At 43.9% G+C, this 22776-nt stretch overlaps 1 protein-coding gene across 4 annotated transcripts in view; it reads left to right on the forward strand.

The window, feature by feature from the left end:
- The first annotated feature begins 890 nt into the window (after positions 1–890).
- Positions 891–22776, forward strand: part of LRP12 (LDL receptor related protein 12) — a 93762-nt gene continuing 71876 nt past the window's right edge. For 2 of the 4 annotated variants that reach the window (XM_074986767.1, XM_074986769.1), the window contains exon 1: positions 893–1205. In XM_074986767.1, the coding sequence (XP_074842868.1) occupies positions 986–1205 (220 nt within the window). In that variant the 5' untranslated portion in view covers positions 893–985. Of the gene's footprint in view, positions 1206–22776 lie in introns of all 4 variants that reach the window. The other 2 variants (XM_074986770.1, XM_074986768.1) reach the window with 2 other exon arrangements.

The following is a 22776-nucleotide window of genomic DNA, read 5'->3' on the forward strand; positions in this document are numbered from 1 at the left end:
CCTGGGGCTGGCAACCCGGGTCTGTCGGTGTTACAGTTATAAAACAGAAGCTACAACTATTTGGACATATTTGCAGAATGAATGACGAATGAAAAATCAAGATCCTGGTATTTGGCATAATGGATGGTTCGCATAGGAGAGGGAGACCCCACAGGGAATGGGTAGATATAGTAGATTGGTGCGCAGCTAGTCTATAGAAACTAAGTCACTCCACACTGCATAGGGAAAGATGGGAGGAAATAGTGGGAGAGGCATCAGACGGCAAGGGGCTCTGAGCCCATGGGGATGATGATGATGAGGGAAACAAGATAGCCGCCTGGGGGCAGAGCTCACTGGCAGCGGGGGGCTGCTACTGGGGAATGGGACAGCCGCCCCATTGACAAGCTCTCCTGCAGTGGGTGCTGTGTCCCCAGGTGTAGGGCACGGTGGAGCAGGAGCCCCGCAAAATTCAGGACAATCTGCCCATTTTCTTAAAAAAGTCGGGACGGCTCTGAGGCAGCTGAGATAAGGGACTGTCCCGGGTAAACCGGAGGGACGTGAGTCCTAGCGCAGGCAGCCCCCACGCTGCAGTGCTCGGCTGACAGGCCCCAGCCATTGCATACCTGCCAGCCTCGCTCCGACGGGCAGCTGTGTCAAAAGTGCAGGAGACAGCGGGCGGGGTGGGGCGGAGTTTCTTTGCGCGCCCCCGGCAGTGGGCCGCCGGAGCACATTTCGGACACGAGCACGAGCCCTTCCATTCCACGCGCCGCGCAGCGCCGACGTCTTAGGCTCCGCCCCCTCCTCGGCGGGAGCGGGGGCGGAGAGCTCGGGCTGTTGCTGCTCCTCCTCCTCCCCTCGCCGTAGGTCCCCTCCCCTTCCCACCCAGCGCGGGGATTGCCAATCCGTGCGCTCGGTCATCGATTGCTCCGCTGCGTTGCATCTCGCCGGAGAGCGCGCGAGGGAGGCCGGCCGGCCGGTGGCGTCTCATGGATCCCCGAGCCGACGGATGAGGCGAGGGCCGCTAGCTCTCCCCGAGGCAGGCAGCCGCGCCGGGCTCAGGGCAGCGGGGGCGCCTGGCCCTTCCCCCTCCCTCGGCGGCTGTCGCGCAGGGCTCGGCGGCTCCAGCTCCTCCCCCCGTGGCGGTGTTATGGCCCCGCGTTGGCGCACAAAGGGGTCCCCCGGGTGGCGGTCGGCGCAGCTCCTGCTTCTCGTCTTCTCCTGCTGCGGTAGGTGGCCGGGTCGGGGGAGAGGGGAGCGGGCGAGCGGGGGGGCGAAGCCTGTTTCGTCCCCTTTCTCCGCCCTGGGTGAGCAGCCCCGCTGCTGGGGGAGGCGCCCCCTAGTTCCTCCCCCGCCTCCGGTGTAATACCCCGGTCCTCTCCGCGAGACGCCTCCCCGGGTCTGGTCCCGGTTTCAGTCTCTTCCTCAGGCCGCTCCCTGATCTCTGCTTCCTCCTTCTTGTGTCTTTCTGGGCTGGCGGGCTCTTCTCCGGGTCCCCCATCCCTCCCAAACTCAGCGTGGGACGTGGTCCGGGCAAACCCCCCCCCCCCCCCCCGCCACGCACGCATCGGCAAACTCCAGAGCTTGTGGGTGTCTAGAAAACGCACTGACTCCGGAGTACGGTTTCATACATCCCGGCAGGGTGCTGTAGCCTGGTCAGTTGGAGATGGCTGTGGCCTTGTCAGTTCTGGACGTGAGCCCTGTTATGGCTGATGATACAATAACGCTATGTTTTTGTGATGAGTTTCTGATCCAGTCATGCACAGAGAGAGGCCTGGAAGCTATTCCACAGCTCTGTGCTGCTGTTCGGGCTTTTTCTCCCTTTGCTCAGCCTTTCATAATGATACTGTGTTTATTACGTTACCGTAAATACCCATATTTCTTTTCTAAACATCAGCCTCGTCTAGAGAAATCCTGTCTCTCACGTTGGGAAGAGAAATGATGTATTTCAGAGTGACTTACAGACAATAGGCCAAATCCAGCATTTGTTACTCAGATTTTACTGTGGAAAATTCGTGTTACCTTATTTGATAGTTCTGCCTGAGGGCAGAATTTCATGACTAGGTTTTTCTGTTTGTTTTCATTAGGTCCCACAGTCTATTCAAAGAGCTTTCTAAGGCAAAGGACATCTTATACTCTGAAGAGCTTACAAACTGGTTCTAATTCAGCAAGCTACTTAGGTACATGCTAAATGCCAAATCTGAAGTATGTGCTTACGTATATTGTTGAATTTGAGGCCTCCGGGTTTGTTGTGCTAGTTAATGGAACAAATCTAAGGCCCTGATCCTGGAAATTCTATGGCTATGTTTACACTAGAAGCATCTGTCAACAGAGAAATCTTTACAGAACCCCTGTTGACATATCACTGAAATACACAACTTGCTCTGTCGACAGAGAACTGCCAGACTGCACTGCCCTCTGGTAACAGAAAACAGAATGGCAGCTCTGCAAACAGAGCTGCCTGGCAACTGGAAGCTTTCTCTTTTGCCAGAAGTCTCCACACTGCACTTCTGTCCGTGTTATTCCTCAAATGAAGAGTTTTGTCCAGACTGTCGATAGAACACTTGGGCCGTCTCTACACGTGCCCCAAACTTCGAAATGGCCACGCAAATGGCCATTTCGAAGTTTACTAATGAAGCGCTGAAATGCATATTCCGTGCTTCGTTAGCATGCGGGCGGCAGCGGCGCTTCGAAATTGACGCGCCTTGCCGCCGCGCAGCTCGTCCCTACGGGGCTTGTTTTCAAAAGGACCCCGCCTACTTCGAAGTCCCCTTATTCCCATGAGCTGATGGGAATAAGGGGACTTCGAAGTAGGCGGGGTCCTTTCGAAAAGGAGCCCCGTCAGGATGAGCCGCACGGTGGCAAGCCGCATCAATTTCAAAGCGCCACTGCCTCCCGCATGCTAATGAAGCACTGAATATGCATTTCAGCGCTTCATTAGTAAACTTCGAAATGGCCATTTGTGTGGCCATTTCGAAGTTTGGGGCACGTGTAGACATAGCCTTTATGTGTGTAGATGGTCCCTGAGTTATATCGACAGAAGGCTCCTTCTGTCGACAAAACTCCCTAGGGTAGACACAGTCTTAGTGTGCATCTACATTGCAGCTGGGATTGAATCTCCCAGCTGAGTTGAAAGACTCATGCCAGTTTTTCTGGAGGTAGTGCACTGAAAGTATCAGTATGGCCGCTGCAGCTTTGGCAGACATGCAGGTTGGCCACCTAAGGTCAGACCTAGAAGTTGCTTGAGCTTCAGAGCCTGAGGCACAATAGCTACACTTCTAGTTCTAGCTTGCGTGGGGGTGTGGAGCTACTGTGGTATTGTGTATGAGGTTCCCTGTAAGAGGAGTGTTTGGACAGCTGCCTGGGGGAGATTCAGGTGTTGCCCAGCTGATTAGAAGACCACCTACAGCATGTGTTTCTACTGGTGGTGCACATCTGCACATGCTTTGGTGCAGATGATAATTTATTCTGCCCATGGAAGGAAAAAATAGAGGGAACGCTGCATGCTGGTTGGGAGGCACAACAGCTACACTGTAGAAACACCCTTATGGGTAGCTGCTCCAGGGTGTGTGTGGTTTTTTTTGCACCAGTGTAGCTACACCAATATAGTTATTGCTGACCATCCTGTGGTAGATGCAGTGCAATACTGTAGTTTGGAAACTGATACATTGCATATGTGAAAGCCCCATTTTTACATTGGTACAGTACATCTGTCTTGGAGGCCTGTATCGCAATAGGTAGTGACTCTTAAGTGCAGTGGTGCATGAACCTATAACAGTTGAGCCCTTATACATGTTTACACTTACACATATGCGTGATCCTATTGAAGTAATATATGGGACTACTTAGGTGTTTAGAGTGAGGCCTGATCTTGTATCACATTACTCTTTAAAGAGCAAGATTGAGAAGGGGTATAACTTGTAAGTAAATTGACCAAGGTCTAGAGTTTGTGCACCAGTGTGTCATCAGCATAAATGAAATAATTCCCCAGTTGGAAGAGAAATGATTTGTAGTAGTCTGAAATAGTTAGGTAAAGACTGTGAATGCTATTAAATGTACTATAAGATGTTTGCTTTCTACCCAAAGCAAACTGGGGTAATTTTTTTAGAAACTTGTGCATGTCCACTCAGCCACTACAAATTATTTTTTTTAATTGTTCTGAGGGTTTTTTACTGAACCTAACAAAAGGAAGTCATGTTCATAATAAGTGGTTCCCAATGTCACATGTACTGTTTATAACAGGAGTGCACAAACGGGGGAGGAGGGGATCATGAAATTTCAAAAGGGGGGGGTGCAGCAATCAGCTTCCTCTTCCACCTGTAGGGGCCTTCCTTTGCCTCACGCAGCTTCTCTCTGGTCACCTGCCTCCCTGGTGTCTGCGAGCAGAGAGCCGGCTTCGTTTCTGGTCCCCCTCCAACTTGCATGCACCCTCCTTTGCCTCCCACAGCTTCTTTCCAGTCACCTGCCCTGTGAAGCTCTCATTTTCTTCCTCCCTGGTCTCTGTCAGCAGAGAGCTGGCTTCATTTTCAGTCTCCCATGCCTCTGTGAGGGACCTCCTTTGCCTCCTGCAGCTTACCTCCAGTCACCTGCCTGACAGTCTCTGGGACAGCCCCTTGTTTCAGTTTCCTGAGTGAGTCCAGGCTTCTTTTTTAAAAAGTGCAATTATGTTGATCTTTTGTTCCTTTTTAAACGCTGCAGGGGAGAGCTGGAAAAGTGGGGGTGGGGCAGGTGTTTTTCTGTGGGTCTATCCCAAGCTGGAGTGTGGGTTGGGCTGTTGGGGAAAACAAGATAGAGGACTACGTGGCACTGCTGGAGATGGGAGGGGTCTTTAAACCGAGTGAATTTCCATTGGTTTGGATTTCATTTGACAGGTTGGGAAGCCCCGGCTAATTGCTGGAACAAAAAGGGGGACCCAGTGTAAAAAGTTTGCTCACCCTTGATTTATACAGAGTTATAAAAACCACACACAGACTTTGCAATAAGTTCCATCTTGTGCCTGGGAAGGAGAAGAGAAAAATATCTTTCCAGTCCAGAGTCTACTGGGAGCGAAATGGGACTTGATTAGTCTAGTGTGACCCCTCTCTGTCAGTTTGTCAGCAACTGCTGCAGAAAGGGGCAGAAGGTTTTCCTATTCTCTAGCTTACATTTGTGAGTCAATTCGTCTTCCTCCTGATGCTCATAATTTCACCAAACTAAAGCAATGTAAAATTAACATGAATTTGATAGTTTTGCTGATGCTAACAGTATTGTGACCAGAGTCTTACAAATTTCAATGTTACTGCATAGTGGCCGTGTCTACACGTGCACGCTACTTCGAAGTAGCGGCACCAACTTTGAAATAGCGCCCGTCACGGCTACACGTGTTGGGCGCTATTTCGAAGTTGAAATCGACATTGGGCAGCGAGACGTCGAAGTCGCTAACCCCATGAGGGGATGGGAATAGCGCCCCACTTCGAAGTTGAACGTCGAAGTAGGGCACGTGTAGACGATCCGTGTCCCGCAACATCGAAATAGTGGGGTCCGCCATGGCGGCCATCAGCTGAGGGGTTGAGAGACGCTCTCTCTCCAGCCCCTGCGGGGCTCTATGGTCACCCTGTGCAGCAGCCCTTAGCCCAGGGCTTCTGGCTGTTGCTGCTGCTGCAGCAGCTGGGGATCCATGCTGCATGCACAGGCTCTGCAACCAGTTGTGGGCTCTGTGGATCTTGTGTTATTTAGTGCAACTGTGTCTGGGAGGGGCCCTTTAAGGGAGCGGCTTGCTGTTGAGTCCGCCATGTGACCCTGTCTGCAGCTGTTCCTGGCACCCTTATTTCGATGTGTGCTACTTTGGCGTGTAGACGTTCCCTCGCAGCGCCTATTTCGATGTGCTGCCCAACGTCGAAGTTGAACGTCGACATTGCCAGCCCTGGAGGACGTGTAGACGTTATTCATCGAAATAGACTATTTCGATGTCGCTACATCGAAATAAGCTACTTCGATGTAGCGTGCACGTGTAGACGTAGCCAGTAAGACTTAAAGGCATGTGAATGATCTGTTTTGTAGGTTTGGAAGGCAGTGTTGCATCAGTTTCTATTTGGTGTTCATTCTGAAGGTTCACAGCTGTAATGGTTGAAAGGCAGACTTAGTAGACTTTCATATGTGGGCTCCCTTGCTATCCAGAGAATACTTGACTTGCCATTGGTGATAATTTTTTGACTCCTCTAGCTTATGATCAGAATATTAGAAAATGAGAAGGTGGATTGTAGTTTGTGAACTAATATGTCGTGGAATGCCAGGAGTTTAGAGTAGATAGGCTATGGGCAGCCTAATAATTTGCAATAAATCCCCATCTCCCATTACACTCAGGAGGAATTCAAAGTGACTAAGAGTTTTCCTTTGTATGAATCTATAATTCTCTAAAGTAGCCTTACAGGAAAGACTGCAGCACTTAAAAAAAAAAAAAAATTTCGGCTGAGTAGAGGTTTAAACATCTGTTGAAACAAAAACAGTACAGTGTACAAAATAGTTCCTTAAAACAAAATCCATTAAAAACATGGGCCTTGTGCTCAGCTGCTCCAGGCTTTTCAAAATAAGGTGTGGTGAATGCTGAAGTGGGAAATTTGGAAGAGAATGAGTCTCATGATTTCTTTTTCTTGTTGACCATCATGCTAATTTGTGATTTAACTTAAGTGAGTCTCATAGCATTATTTTACTGTGGCATGTAAAATGTCAAAAGTCACAAGACAGGTTCCCAAATGATGGCCTATGGAAACCTTCCGTGTGGCAAAATGCAACATATTCAGAACTAAACAGGGAGGGATTTGCGATTTTGAAATTGAAGGCAGTCCATAAAAGCATTTCTTTAGTGAAGATAGCACATATAGTAAACTTTTTCATATTCTGTAGGCCTGGGACTGGGAGGTTGCCGGATATTCAAATAATCTGGATAATAGAGAGATATACAGTTAACCCTTGATATAACGGACTAATGGGGGGAAAGTTGTCCACTCTTACTGAAAGTCCATTATATGCTCGGGTTTACCTGCCCCCACCCCTGCCAGTCTCCCCATCCGTTACCTCCCTCCCACCTCCCAGGAAAAACCTGCCACTCACCAGAGGAGAGGAGGTGCCCCGCCATGCACAGCTGCAACTGCCTTGCAGCTGGAGGCCCCTGGGCACATGGGTGCAGGCGCCCTGCCATATGGCCAGAGCCACTGCCCTGCTGCGTGCAGCCAGAGGGATCACCGCACAGCCTGGAGGAGCCACTGCCAGACCTCCCCCATATGCATGATGTGTCCGGAAGGGGAGGTGGCAGCTCCTCCAGGCTGAACCAAGAGTAAGTCCTTCAGCTTTTTTGGGCGGGGAGCGGGGATGATTTCACGGAGTCAGTGGACTTCGGGAACAACAAGGTGTATCCGTTGTTCCCCAAGTCCACTAAATCAGGGTCTGTAAAATCAAAGTTTTACTGTACTTAGCGATGCATAACACTAAAGAAAAACAAGATTAGATATTAAGAAACAAATGTATGCAGAGTACCTTGTTAACTAATAGTAGTAGTATTGTATACTGCAGATTTACACTGTATTTGCATTTACTTTGACTACACTGTACTTATGGAAACACAACTACAATTTACTTATGGTTAAAAAACCCAGGTATTTGAGAGTTCTGCATAATAGAATGCCAGATATGAAAGAGGTTACAGCAGAATGAAAAAAGCTGGAGGACACTTGAAATGAGTGAGGGATAGCTAAGTAATTAGAGCATTAGCCTTGTAAGCCCAGGGTTGTGAGCTCAATCCCTGAGGGGGCCTTTCAAGGGCTTGGGACACATTAGTGGGTTTTTTTGTTTTTTTTTTTAAATCTGTCAAGGATGGTGATAGGTCCTGCTGTGACTGCAGGGGACTGGACTCAGTGACCTCTCAGGGTCCCTTCTAGTCCTGAGATATACATATCTCCATGTTTCAACTGAAATGGGATATGGTTTGAAAAATCTGCTCTCCATTTTGTTCTGACTTCTGGGAAACTTCACAAACCTTCTGGCACTCTTCATAGTTAGTGTACATCAAGGTGAACTGTTAACTTAGTATATTCTTTGTGTATGTGTAGGTCCCATTAGTGTCACTGGTGCTTCGAGTATTAAAGAGCGCATGTTCCTGCTAGTAAAATGATGCCATTATTTTGAAACTGGAAGCTTGAGATAAATTATATTTCTCCTTCTCTCCAAGCTGTATTCAGTTTCTGCTGAAACCCAGAAGTGCCTCTTCCAGCACCAGTGTGGTGGGGGAGGGTCTGTAGAGAGCAAAGCAAAGCAAAATATCTCCCACCCAGGCACTGAGATTAGGTTATGCTTCTACTGTGCTTGCAGCACCTGCTGACCAGGAAGATAAATTGCTGTAGGAAAAAGTATTAGTGTTTTTGAGACTAGAGGTGTGTGGTTCTGGAGCAGTACCAGTCAGGTTTCAGAACAAAGTGAGCTGATGTACAATAATTGTATAATAAATCTGTCAGTTTTTTCTCTTTTAGTTCAGCTTGCAGGATTTCTGTGAGAATGTACAATTCCAGCACAAATTTTACTCTCCTACTACTCTATAATGATGACAGGGAAGAATAATAATTTACTCATCCATTTAAAAACAATTGCTTGACTCAGGCAAGTGGGTGAGAAGAACTTTTCTGAGCTAGTTTAGTTAATTTCCTAAAGAAATAATTCCCATAGGTTGATTTGAGAGCCAAAACACATCCTTCTAACAGAGTGGTTCAGCTTAACAAACCCTGTTCTAAATTCATATTCTTTGGTCACTTTTTAGTAATATATACAATTTATTGGCAAGCATATCTTGATAAAAATAATTCCAGCAAACGATGACTGTTTAACACAATTGTTAAAACCAATATATTGCAAAGGTTTTGTTCCTTGAAAATAAAATTAATAAATTTAAGATATCAACCTAGTTGAGTCAGATGGTACAAACCTATACATATATTGTGCTGCACAAAATGTTCTAGAATTTGTCTGACTAAAATGTCTTATGACCTGTATAAGGGGACATAAATCTAACTTAATCTTCGGAATTGTGTTTAGATGCCCTTTGGGAATTGAGAACAGTTTAGGCATACTTTCAGTAGACCCATGTTGTGGCTTCAACCGCAAGATCGTAATGTAAAAACAGCAAGAAGTACCATGGCACCTTATAGGCTAACAGATGTTTTGGACCATAAGCTTTCATGGGCCAAAGAACCACTTGGTTAGATTCATGCATCTGATGAAGTGGGTCTTTGCCCACAAAAGCTTATGCGCTAAAATACATTAGTCTAGAGGGTGCCTGTAAGCAAGTCACCTCAGGGAGTGGCCATACCTACTCCCTACATGATGTAGTCCTGGGGCTCAGTCCTGTGTTCAGGCCTCAGTGGGCTGACACCAGTCTTCTTGGGCAGGCGCCACGATTAGTCTAGCCCCAAAGTCAAGTGGCCCAAGCCTGAGTGCAGGGCAGGGCAAAGAACAATATGCAAAGCAGGCCTGGGTCCTGGTGCAGGGAAGGGCCACCCAGGCATGTGCCCAGCCTGGTGAGAGAGGGGGAGACTGCCATCCACAGGTTAGGTGTGTCCGGGGCGGGGGGCAGGGACGCAGGCCCGCCCACTCCTCTACGTCCCGGGCCACGGCCACGTTGGCAGGAGTGGTCTGCTGACAAGGTCAGCAGGGCTCCAGACTGAAAGACACTGGCTTTTGGTACTCCAGGCCACTTCCCTATCTCCCCCTCTCATACCTAGTGGAATGCCAGTTGGCTTCTCTAGGTCAGGCAAGGTACCATGGTGAGTAGTTCCTCTTCCAGGTCTTCCAGCAGGGGTCCCAGTGGTCCATGCCAGTTCTTGGTCTCCTGGTCAAAGTCTGGTTGGGCTGTCCTGGGGACTGCGGTGCCTCGGCCACAATGGGAAGCTGCTCCTCACAGTCGTCTGGCGGGGGTCCCAGTGTTCCAGGCTGGTCCTCAGCCTCCTGGAGCAAAAGATCCTCCTCCCAGCCTGAGAACTCAGAGCTTCTGTCTGGCCTCCCTGGTGGCTGGGCCCCTACTTAGCTCTGGGCTGGAGTTTTTATACTGGTAGCCTCACCTCTTGCCTTCCAGGCCTGTAAGGGAGCTGAATTCCATTCCCCAAGGTGCAGGTATTCTTCCCCTCCTGCCTCAGGGAGCAGCCGTACCTGTTCCCTACAGTGCCACGGGACTTCTTGTTTTTGCAGATACAGACTAACAGGGCTACCCCTATGATACAGGTCATAGTATGAAACCTAAATCCTCGCTTTCATTTAAAAAGTTTGTAGCCCTCATGGTTTTAAAATCCTTGAAAATGTGACATGCATGTAACTGGCTCTAGGTCTCTTTTTAGCTGTCCATTGTGATATTCACCATCTCATCTTAATGGAGCTGCTTGGTGTGCTTTATAGATTGAATAGTATATTAATGTGAACTGTCCTTTTTCTTGTAAACTACACCAAAGTGCCCCAATATAAGGACTGACTTTCTTCTTGAAATTATCTTTTTTGAAATGTAGACTTCCCCTTTTTTCAATATAAATACATACTAAAAGAAATTGAAAATTGAAGTCCAGCACTTCAGAGTAAGTAGGTTAAAGCCTGCTGCTTTGAAAATTCCACTCCCCTGTGTGACCTAGGTTCCCAAGTAGATAGAATTCTTCCATCACCTAGCTATTGCCTCTGAAGCAGATTACCTGATGGGAATGCCTCCTGTAAGTATGTCCACACTGGAGTGCTGCAGCCACATATTGTGCCACTGTAACATTTTAAGTGTAGACAAGTCCTTAGTACTGCCATTGGGAGTCTCAGGCTCCCATGATTTCTTTTGAGAAGGTGAAGCTTGAGTGGAAGTAGTAATAGTAAATGCATACAAATTTATTCTTCATATAACAAAATTTAGTGCTATCAAACAGTAGTTCTCACTGCTTTCTCCCCTTTGAGTTAAAGCTAGTTGTCCTCAGAGGCTTAACTCAAAGATATGGCAGTATTATGAGCACCCAGGATAGATGGTCTCTTTCCCGTACAAGTCAGCATATTTAGTTTTCTAGTTTTCCATCTTTGTGTATGTGCTGCACTCCAGCCATGGAGTGGTCCGAAGCACAGGCATTCCCAGATTAGACACCCATATTAAGGAGGTTCAAGTGTATATAAATTCCAAAACCAGCAAGTTGTTCATTTTTCATTTCTTTAGAAGGGCTGATGATAAAATCTTGGAAATGTAGGGGGCGAGTTTTAGAAATGCTTGAGGTTAACATTAGAGGGTGATAATTTAATCTTTTGCAGTTTCAAATTACCATTGTTTTGGCCCTGTCTTTCTACATACTTTGTCATATCTGGAAATCTGCTGTTAATAAGCTGTTTAAAGTACATATTATAATTACAGTATTTTAAGCAATCCATCCTTTTGTTCAAGGTAATGCAGTTAAGAGTTAAATAGAAATTAGTAGAACCAGTCAATCTACTTGAAATTAGCTCATCAGAAGCTCAACTGTGAAAGTTGTGGTGTTTTTATGGTGACATTCTATGGAGAGGTGTTAGAACAATTGTGAACTTTGCTAAAAAAGAGGCTCTTAATTTAGGTAGAACAATTTTTATTGCACTTTTTCTTTTGTAAAATTTGTTATATTGGAGTGTAACTCCCAACTGTAAATCTTAACCAGTGTTTGTTTCATTTTTTTGTTCATCAGAGTAGAGAGAAATAAAGCGCAGAACTTTCCATTTTCTGTTAGATTACTAACCACTGAACTAGCTTGTTTTTTGCTATGCCACTCTTTGAAGTAATTTATGCAAAATGCTACATTTTTGGCATAGCAGGGTTCCTCGTATCCCAGGATTAATGCTTTTGTGGGGAGCAAATTGGGAACTTCCATCACACAACATTTTGTGGATTGGGCTCCCAATCCAGTGTTTATTAGTCAGTGAAACAACTCCCTTTGATTTAATTGGTGATTGAATTATGAATCAGGGCCTGATTCAAACTTCCAGTTTTCAGCTGGAGTTGTTCACGTTAGAGACAATATCTGTGTTGGATGTTTATAAGACATCACTTTGCTATCCAAATGCCAGCATATCATCTGTTTTGGCTTAAAATTAATTCTCAGAAATAATGACTAGAGATGGACGTTTCAACAGAGCTTAGCTGTGGCCTAGCTCTTCATCACTGAAGTCACTGGAAACTTTTTTATTGTTAACATTAATGGAAGTAAAGCTAGGTCAGCCCTGGCTGCTTTTGATGGGGAGGAAAAAAAAATCTCATTCTTGCTCTAGTAAAATCAGTGTCCGAATCAGCTTCACCGTAAGTGAAGAAACTATACATATGGGATGTCTAAAATCACTCATTTGTACTCTCTAGTTACAGTAAACTCTTGTTTACACTGTTGGATTAACTTGCACACTTAAATAAGTGGCATGACTCACAGCCAGGCAGATTTGGTCAGCAGACACCAGACGGTTACATGGAGAGGTGAACTCAGGGCTGGGGTTTGTACAGAGCATGAGAGCAATGCTTCTCTCCCCACCCCGTCCCGCAGGGGAGGAGGGAAGTGACCCTCTCTGGGCTGCCCTGCATCCCTCTGTGCTGCATCTGAGTGCAGCCGGCAAGATCCTCTGCTCTCCCACCCAGTGTGAGTGCTCTGTTACCCACAATATTTGATTATCTGGCAACCTCCCCATCTCGGGGATGCCAGATGTCTCAGTTTAGTGTAGTCACCAGTTGAAAATTTAGTTAAAAATATTTGGTGTTTTTGACTTCAGTTGGTGTTTCATGAAAGTTTTGACCACTTCCCAATGTGATCTTAAAAAATTTTTTTACTTTACCATGTTGTATTGTAAACAACACACCATTTTGTAGGTCATTCATATTTCCAGTTGAGGGTGAAAGATTTGGTCATACTGAAGAGTTCTCAATGATTCTTCTGCTTAGGAGAAAAAGCCAACAAATGTTTATACCACTTTAATTTTTTCATCTGGCAGCATGTCTAATGATTTCCACATGGATCAGTCCCCAGTTGGTATCTTCAAGAATGAACATACAGTTAACATGAGGAATATATAAGCATGGCTGCATCTTCCCCAATACTTAGTGCTACCTTAATTAATATGTACATGTTATCTGAAAGTTGACATGTTCATTCTAAACATACATATTTCTGTATACCAGTGGATCAGTGTTTTTAATGTTGAATCAGATAGCAACTTGAGCATTTTATTTGCAAAGTATATATGTTATAGTAATATAATATTACTATAGCCATCTCTGTGGCAAATACTTCAGTGTGAATAAAGCTTATCTTTTAGATTTAAATATCTCTATCTAATTATTAATTAGTAATGCTTAAATACTGTCAATAGGTGTGGAGGGATTTTTTTAATGGAAGATTAGGTATCATGAAATTTTTGAACACTCTAATGCCCTTTTCAGAACTGTAGAACTTGCAGTGCTGTCACCCTCTTCTTTAATAGCAACCACAACAGGAAATTACTACTCAAGCTATAGCTTACTACTATTGATATTACCTTTTATTTGCTTATAAAGGAATTGTGCCTTGAGGAAAATACATTACACCCCTTTCAAGTGTAATAGTACTTATGAAAATTGAAAACCAACACGCTCTAAAGAATACACCTGCTTAGTTACAATCACCTTGTTTAAAATTTTAGAACATGTAATACCAATGATTTTGATTCAGTTGCTGATAATAGGGAGTTTCACAACAAATGACTTTTTCATGTCTTCTATCTGGAATTTCTTGCAAAAGAACTTTTATTCACAAACCAGTGATGTTAGATGCTAAGCTTCTTAAAAATAATTTTACTCTGACAGAGTTAACCTAATTAGTAGGGTTATATCAAATTCATAGCCATGAAAAATGTGCTCTGGACTGTGAAACCTGGTTGTCTGCATGATTTTTGCTCTATATTGAACAGATTTGATGGCAGAGGCCAGGATTTCACAATTTGGGGTTTCTGACCCAAAAGGGAGTTGCGGAGGCATCCCAACGTTATTTTAGGGGTATAGTAGTATTGGCACTCTTCCAGCTCTGAAGGCAGTGCAGATATATGGCTGTAGAGCAGCAGCTGTTGGCTTGGTACCCAGCTGCGAAGGCAGTGTCCCACCAGCCTCAGTACAGCAGTACGGATGGCAATACTATACCATTCCATTCCATACCATACCATGCATCTTAACTCCTGCGTTGCTTCTGGTGGCTTTGCCTTCAGACCGTGTCTCTCAACCAGCAGCCACCACTTAATAGCTGCCCAGCCTTGAAGGCAGCAGGAGCACAGAGATAAGGGTAGCAGTACCATAACCAACTTTTTAATTATGAATATCTGTACTGTAAGAAACAAAAGAAATGTTATTTTTCAATTCACCTAGTATAAGTGCTGTAGTGTTATCTGCTTATCATGGAAGTTGAGCTTAAATATGTAGAATCAACCACCCACTAACATTTCGAAGCTTGCGAGTCCATTCAGTTCTATTTCTCCTTTAGCCAATAGCTCACACAAACAAGTTGGTCACTTTTGCAGGAGATGAAGTTCTGTGCATCTTTAATGACACCTGGGAGTGCGAACAGGCATTCGCATGGCACTGTTGTAGCTGGAGTCACGAGGTACACTAGAGAGTCATATGGATATTCGTTCTTTGACCACCATTCCCGGGGATATGTCTCTTCTGGTACCGTGGCTTGTGCTCAGCACTACGTTACATTGTTATTGAAGAGCAGGCTATGGATTCTTTGGCCATGGGAAGTTGTTCCAAGATGACTTCCTGGGAAGAGACAGGATATACCTAATGAAGAGATTGAAGGGCATCTTTGCTGACAGGCTTGCTTACCTAGTGAGGAGAGCTTTAAACTAGGTTTTCTAAGGATGGTGACCTAAACACTGAAGTAAGTGGGATGCCAAGAGGAAACTCGAGGAGGAGGGTGCAACAGGGGAAGCATCTGGATCCCTACTGAGAAAGTAGGGCAATCAAATAGTTATTTTAGGTGCCTACATATGAACACAAGAAGCCTAGGAAACAGGAAGCCAGGTGAGTGTTTGGGTTAAGATTTGAAGTGAGAGCAACCAGGGTGATGTCATGGTGAGCATCTGCTATAGACTACTAGATCAAGTGGTTGAGGTAGACAAGGATTTCTTTGGACAACTTACAGAAGTTTCCATGTCACAGGCCCTGGTTCTCATGGGGGCATTTCAGTCACTCTGACATCTGCTGGGTGAGTAATACAGAAGTTCGCAGACAATCCAGGAAGTTTCTGGAGAATGTTGAGGACAACTCCCTGGTGCAAGTGCTGGAGAAACCAATTAGGGGTCATGCTCCTCTTGACCTGCTGCTCAGAAACAAAGAATTGATAGGGGAAGTAGAAGTGGCAACCTGGACGTAATGACCGTGAGATGGTTGAGTTAGGATCCTGACAAAAGCAAGAAAGGGAAAGCAGCAGAATGTGAACGTTGGACTTCAGAAAATCAGACTTCCACTTTCACAGGAAACTGGTAGGCAGGATCTCCATAATGCTAAAATGAGGATGAAAGGAGTTCAGGGTAGCTGGCAGTATTTTAAAGAAGCCTTACAGAGGGTGCAGAAAACATAGCAAATATGGAAGGCAATTAGCTCTTATAAAGGAGAAATCTTTGAGCTTAAACACAAAAAGAACACTTCTATAATAAATGGAAACAAACAGATGACTAGGAAGGAATATTAAAAATATTGCTCAGGCATGCAGGGTTGTAATCTCGAAGGCTAAATCACAGTTGGAATTTCAGCTAGCTAGGAATGTGAAGGATAGTGAGAGACTTCTATAGGTATATTAGCGAGGAGGAGCAAGTCAGGAAAAGTGTGCCTCCCTGAGTGGGGAAGACAGCCTAATAATAATGTTCAAAAAACTGAAATATTCAGTGCTTTTTTTGTACACATCTCACACTTGGCTTTCACAGACAAAGTCATCTTCCAAACTGCTGCACTGTGCAGCTCAGTATGAGGAATAGGCGAGCAGCCTTCATTGGTGAAAGAACAGGTTAAGGACTGTTTAGGAAAGCTAGACATGCACAAATCCGAGGGACTGAATCTAATGCACCAGAGGATGCTGAGACAGATTGCTGATGTGATTACAGAGTCATTGGCCATTACCTTTGAAAACTTGTGGCAGTCGGAGAAGATCCCAGATAATTGCATTCTTACAGATTGGGGACAAACTGGCTAAGTGTCAGCTTCCCCGAAAAGGACCTGGGGATTACCTTGAACAAGGAGCTGGTATGCACTTCTTGCCAAGAAGGCTAAAGACATATTAGGCTTCATTACTAGTAACGTTGCCAGCAAATGGGACAAAGTGATTATTCGCCTCTCTTCAGTATTGGTGAGGCCATATCTGTAGTACTGCATCCAATTTTGGGTCCCCTACCACAGAAAGGATATGGACAAATTGCAGAGTCCAGAGGAAGTCAGCAAAAAATAATTAAGGGGACAGGGCATAAGACTTGCGAGGGGAGACTGAGAGAACTAGGTTTACTTAGTTGGCAGATGAGAAGGATGGGGGAGATTTGATAGTAGCCTTCAACTGTCTGAAGTGGGGGTTCCAAGAAGAATGAAGCTAGGCTATTCTCAGTGGTGACCGATGTGTCTCAAATTGCAGTTTGGGAGGTCTAGATTGGACATTAGGAAAACTTCTTCACTGGTAGAGTGGTGAAACATTGGAATGTTTTATCTAGGGAAGTGGTGGAATCTTCGTCCTTAAAGGTTTTTAAAGCCAGGCTTGACAAAGTCCTGGCTGGTATGGTTTAGTTGGGGTTTGAGCAGAGGGTTGCAATAGATGGCCTTCTGAGCTCTCTTCGAGCCCTAATCTTCTATGATTGTCTGAAAGCCGACAGGTGCAGAGGTGCACATGGATCATATAGCGATGTCTGTTGAGGAGGGTCTGTCATCAGAGATTTCCATGTACTAGTAAAGAGGCCAGAATGGAAAGTGATAAAATATAGGTAAGATCAGATGAGAAGAAGTCCCATTCAGGCACATCAGGAAATGGCAGGTGGCTAAATAGTAACAAATTTATAAAGTACTTGTATACAAAGGCTGCAAGTCTACATAATAAGATGGGTGAACTAGAGTGGCTCATAAGAGAACATTAGTATAATAGGCATCAAAGAAACTTGGTGGAAAGAGGATAATCAATGGGGCACATTCATACTAGGGTTCAAAATATATCAATGACAGAACAGGTCATGCTGGTGGGGGAGTAGCGCTATACATGAAATGAAATGTAAAATCAAATGAAGTAAAAATCTTAAATGAGTGAATATGTTCCATAGAATCTCTATGGATAGTAATTCTGTGCTCTAATAATAATATAGCAGTAGGGATATATTACCGACCACCAGACCAGGATAGTGATAGTATCTATGAAATGCTAAGGGAGACTGGAGAGGCTAAAAAAAATTTAAAAACCCAATAGTAGTGGGCGATTTCAGCTATCCCCATATTGACTGGTTACATATCATCTCAGGATGGGAAGTAGAGAGAGAGAGTATTTTGATGCCCTAAACAACTGCTTCTTGAAGCAGGTGGTACTGGAACTCACAAGAGCAGAGACAATTCTTGATTTAATCCTAAGTGGAGCACAGGATCTTATTTAAGAGGTAAATATAACTGAACTGCTTGGAAACAGTAACCAAAATGTCATAAAATTTAACATCCCTGTGGTGGCACAGCAGCCCAACACAATGGCTTTTGATTTCAGAAAGAGGAACTACATAAAAATGAGGAGCTTAGTTAAACAGAATTGAAAAGGTACAGTGCCAAAAGTAGTAATTCTGCAAGCTGCATGGAAATTGTTCAGATATCATAATAGAGGCCCAACTTAAATGTATACTCCAAATTAAAAAAACAGCAGAGAAACGAAAAAGTGCCACCATGGCTTAAAAGAAGCAGAGAGAGAGAGAGAGGCATATAAGTAAGGAAAGTCAAAAGGAGTTTGAACAGTTTGCCAAAATTTGAAAAAGTAATAGCAAAATGTTTTTAAAGTTCATCAGAAGGAGGAAGCCTGCTAAACAACCAGTGGGTGCACTAGATGACCAAGCTGCTAAAGGAGCTTGCAAAAATAAGATCATCGCAGAAAAACTAAATAAATGCTTTGCTTTGATCTTCACAGCTGTGGATGTTGGGGAGATTCCCAAACCTGAGCCATACTTTTTTGGTGATGAATCTGAGAATTGTCCCAGATTGAGGTGTCATTAGGGGAGGTTTTGTAACAAATAGTAAAGTTTATCAATAACAGGTCACTTGAGCCAGGTGGCATTCACCCAAGAGTGCCGAGAGACCTTTAAATATGAAATTGCACAGCTATTAGCTATGGTTTATATCCTAGCCTTCGATCATTTTCTGTACCTTCTGGAAGATAGCTAATGTGACTGCAGTTTTTAAAAAGGGAACCATAAGTGATCCTGGCAATTATAGGCTAGTAAGTCTGACTTCAGTACAGCCAAACTGGTTGAAGCTATAGTAAAGAATAGAATTGTCAGACACACAGATGAACATAGTTTGTTGGGGAAAAATCAGAATGATTTCTATAAAGGGAAATCATGGGATAAGAGGGCAGGTCCTTTAATGGACTGATAACTGGTTAAAAGACAAAGAGTAGGAATACAAAGAGTAGGAATAAGTAGTTTTCAGACTGGAGAGAGGTAACCAGTGATGTCAGCCAAGGGTTTGTACTGGGACAAATTCAACATTGATAAATAATCTGGAGAAAGGGGTAAATAAACATTAAGGTGGTAAAATTAGCTAATGATACTAAACTACTGAATATAGTCAAGACCAAAGCAGACTGCAATGTGCTTCAAAAGAATCTCACAAAACTAGGTGATTGGGCGACAAAATAGGAAAGGAATTTTAATGTTGATAAATATAAAGTAATGGACATTGGGGAAGCAAAACAATGCTGTTTTGGCTTGTTAGAGTACAGACTAACACAGCTACCTCTTTGGTACTATTCACATTGGGGAAAAAATAATCCTGACTATATATACAAAATGATGGGGACTGATTTACCCATAACCACTCAAGAAATTCTGTAGTCATTGTGGATAGTGCTTGGAAAACATCCACTCAGTGTGCAGCAGCAGTCAAAAATAAACAGTGTTGGGAATCATTAAAAATGGGATAGAGACTAAGATAAGGAATATCTTATTGTCTCTTTGTTAATCCATGGTACACCCACATCTTGAATACTGTGCAGATGTGGTTGCCTCATCTCAAGAAAGATATATTGGTATTGGAAAGTGTTCTGAAAGGGCAGTGGAAAGATTAAGGGTTTGGAATGGGTGCCATATGAAAAGAGTAACAAGACTTAGACTTTTCAGTTTAGAAAAGAGGAGACTAAGGGGGAATATGGTAGACCTTTAAAAATCATGACAGGTATGGAGAGATCATATAAGGAAAAGTTATTTATTTGCTCCCATGGCACAAGAAATAGGAGTTACTGACTGAAATTAATAGGTAGCAGGCTCAAAACAAACAAAAGGAGTTTTTTCTTCACACAACACACAGTCTTATGGAACTCCTTTTCAGAGGATGTTACGAAGTTCAGGATTAGATCAGGCTTCCAAAAAAAAAACTAGATCAGTTCATGGGGGTTTTGTCCATCAATGGCTGTCAGAATGGTGTCCCTAGCTTTTGTTTGTCAAAGGCTGGAAGTGGATGACAGGAGAGGGATCACTCAATGATTATCTGTTCCGTTGATTTCCTCTGTGGCATCTGGCATTGGCCACTGTCAGAAGACAGGATACTGGGTTTGATGGGCCTTTGTGTTGACCCAGTATGGCCATTCCTATGTTTGTTTTCATCATCCTGAGTTGTGTTAGCAGCAGAAGGTTGATTCTTCTTTAGTGGGTCAAGGGGTGTCATTTCCACACTAGTGTTACCCTTTTTAAGGCTTCTGAAAGCATGCTTCCCTCTGATTGCTGGAAGTCACTTCAGATTCTTAAACCTTGCTTTGAGTGCTCTAGCTATCCTTACAAGTCTCACCTTAGTACCTTCTTTGTGTTTTGTCAAATTTGCAGTGATAGTGTTCTTAAATGAAAAACGTGGGGGTCATCATTTAAGACTAGCATAACATGAAATGTATGGCAGAATGTGGGTAAAACAGAGCAGGAGACACAATTCTCCACCAAGGAATTCACTCACAAATTTAATTTGCTAATTCTTTTTTTTAATGAGCACCGTAAGCATGTCCCCTGGATTGGTGGCTGAAACATGAAGGGACGTACAAATGTTAAGCGTATATGGCACATAAATACCTTGCCATGCCAGCTACAAATGTGCCATGTCATGATGCCTGTTCTCAGTTTTGAAAATAGGTACGCATCCTCATCTCCTGCAAAGGTAAACAAGCTTGTTCCAAGAGAGCAATTAGAAGTTACAAGACCACTCAGTTCTTCATGTTCCTCCAAAGTTTTACATTGTTTTTGAGGGTAATTTTAAAAAAAAACTGTGATTGTAGAAGACGGCACTACAGTACTCTTACAGGCTGAATTGAAAAATAGTTTTTCACTTTTACAATAACAATAAATTTCAGTTTGTAGCCTATCAAACAGTGTAATTAAAGCCATGATTAATCATTAGTTTTGAAGGCAATTAAATTTTGAGGTTAATTGTGTGAGTTAACTGTGATTGACAGCTCTAAATATAATTTACCATACAGTTTTCCAAGCAAGGTAAAAAGCATTACACATAATACATACTAAATAATAAAAATGTACACACATGCTAATAACACTATCAGAGTTCATCCCAACTCATTCTGCCAGAATAAGTCCTTTGATACATACTCACCCCTGCCTCCAAATCTAGGCAAGTCCTTGTGACTTCACAGATTCAACTCTGAACACTGGCTGAACGCTTCAACTGCGGTTTCTCACAAACAGCCTGAAGAATGGTGTATCTATGAAGTGTATAGGACATCAGAGAAATGGTGGTATGAAGAAAGACAATATTCTAAAATATCTAGGCTGTGGCCACATTAGCCCCTACTTTCGGAGAGGCTATGGTAATGTGGCGCTTTGGGATATGCTAATGAGTTGCTCCATGAATATGCAGTACCTCATTAGCATAATGGTGGCCACAGAGTCTTCGAAACTGCCAGTTTTGAAATGCATGCCAGTTGTGTAGTCGAGGGCTTTTCAAAACAACCCCCTGATTTCGAAAACTCCATATTCCCATCTGGTTTTGGGAATGAGGGGCTTTTGAAATCGGGGTCTGTTTCGAAAAGCCTCTGGCTACACGGGCAGCTGCATTTTGAAACCAGCAGTGTCAAATTGTGCATAGCTGCCACTATGCTAGTGAGACCCTGCATATTCATGGCAGAACCTCATTAGCATATCTTGAAGTGCTACATTACTGTAGCCCCTCTGAAGGGAGGGGCTAGTGTGGCCACTGCCCTAAATATTAGAGGTTTCTTTCCCATTGTTTCTGCCTGCTCTGCGGAATAAAATATATTTATTGGAAACAAACATAGTTATCCATAGGGAAAGCAAAAAGGTAAAAATTCTGTGTTTCAAACCACCCCTTATGTAAGAAGTAGCTCTTTGATTCCTGCCACCTCACCCCTCGGGCCCCAGCTCTCCTCCCTGTGTCCTTTCTTGGGAATGACAGTCATTTGGAGATAACTCTATAAAAAGGACTTGCTGCAAGCTGTTTAATTTGAGCCCACTGTTGAGAATTAGTATTGCTACTGAGAGCTGCCTTGGGAGATAAATCTTGCTCTGGTGAGAACAGAGATGGCTTGGAGGATCTTGCTAAAATTCTGACATCAGTTGGGAGACAAATGGATGAAATGCTAGCAGCTTCATCTTTTTCCATAACCCTATTACACATACCCTCTTCCTATATAGGCTGGTAGAAGCAGCATTTTGGCTTTCCTAATGATTTGTCAACGCACCCTCTCACTGAAACGTCTATTGATTGGCTTAGTGAAGGAAACTTTTGTTTTTATAATTAAACTTCTGTAACATTTACCTATTTGCTTAATATGTTTGCATTCATTGAGAAGTCATTACATTAGAGTATTATGCAGATATTCAGAGATGTTGAGCTTTTCCATTTGACCTCCTTGGCATCTGCGGGTCCTCAGCACTCCTAGAAATAAATCCATAAGCCTCACGTTCTATATGAGAGAACACAAATGATAGGTTGCGAGTGTTTCCCTGTGCTGCTGCTGTAGTTAAATATACTTACCTGAGCAGTTTAGTCATTTAGCTACTGATGAAAACAGAACCATAAACAAGTGAATCCTTTAGTGCACCAATTCATACATAGAATAAGATTGGATTCCCACCATGCCTTTTTTGGAATGTCCCCATATATTTTCTCCGAGTTTACGTCTACACTACAGAGTTTTGTCGACAAAACCGGTGAAATGTCCACACATACAGTGCGTTCTGTCAACTGTACATCAACAAAAGTCGGCACTTCTGCCAACAATCTTCTGCCTGTCCCAGATGAGGAAGAGTGCCTTTTGTCAACAGGTTCTGTCTGCGAAAATCTGTGTGAACGCTCTGGGGTGCCTTGTCTCAACAGACAGGGTATCCAGGACAATGGGCAGCCCTGTATGCTGTGCTTCCAGGTGCCTCTTGTCGAGAGAGCAGTCAGGCTGCTATGTCGTCGGAGCGGAGCGCTCTTCTGATTAGCTTTTGTGTGTGGATGCACTCTGTCAACAGAAGTTTTGTTGGGAGATCTCTTCTGACATTGACTTCTGTCAACAGATCGCTGTAGTTTAGATGTAGCCCAACTGTTTTTGTAGACGGTAACTG

The sequence above is a fragment of the Carettochelys insculpta genome, chromosome 2 (genome assembly GCF_033958435.1).
Source record: "Carettochelys insculpta isolate YL-2023 chromosome 2, ASM3395843v1, whole genome shotgun sequence".
NCBI classification, from domain to species: Eukaryota; Metazoa; Chordata; order Testudines; family Carettochelyidae; genus Carettochelys; species Carettochelys insculpta.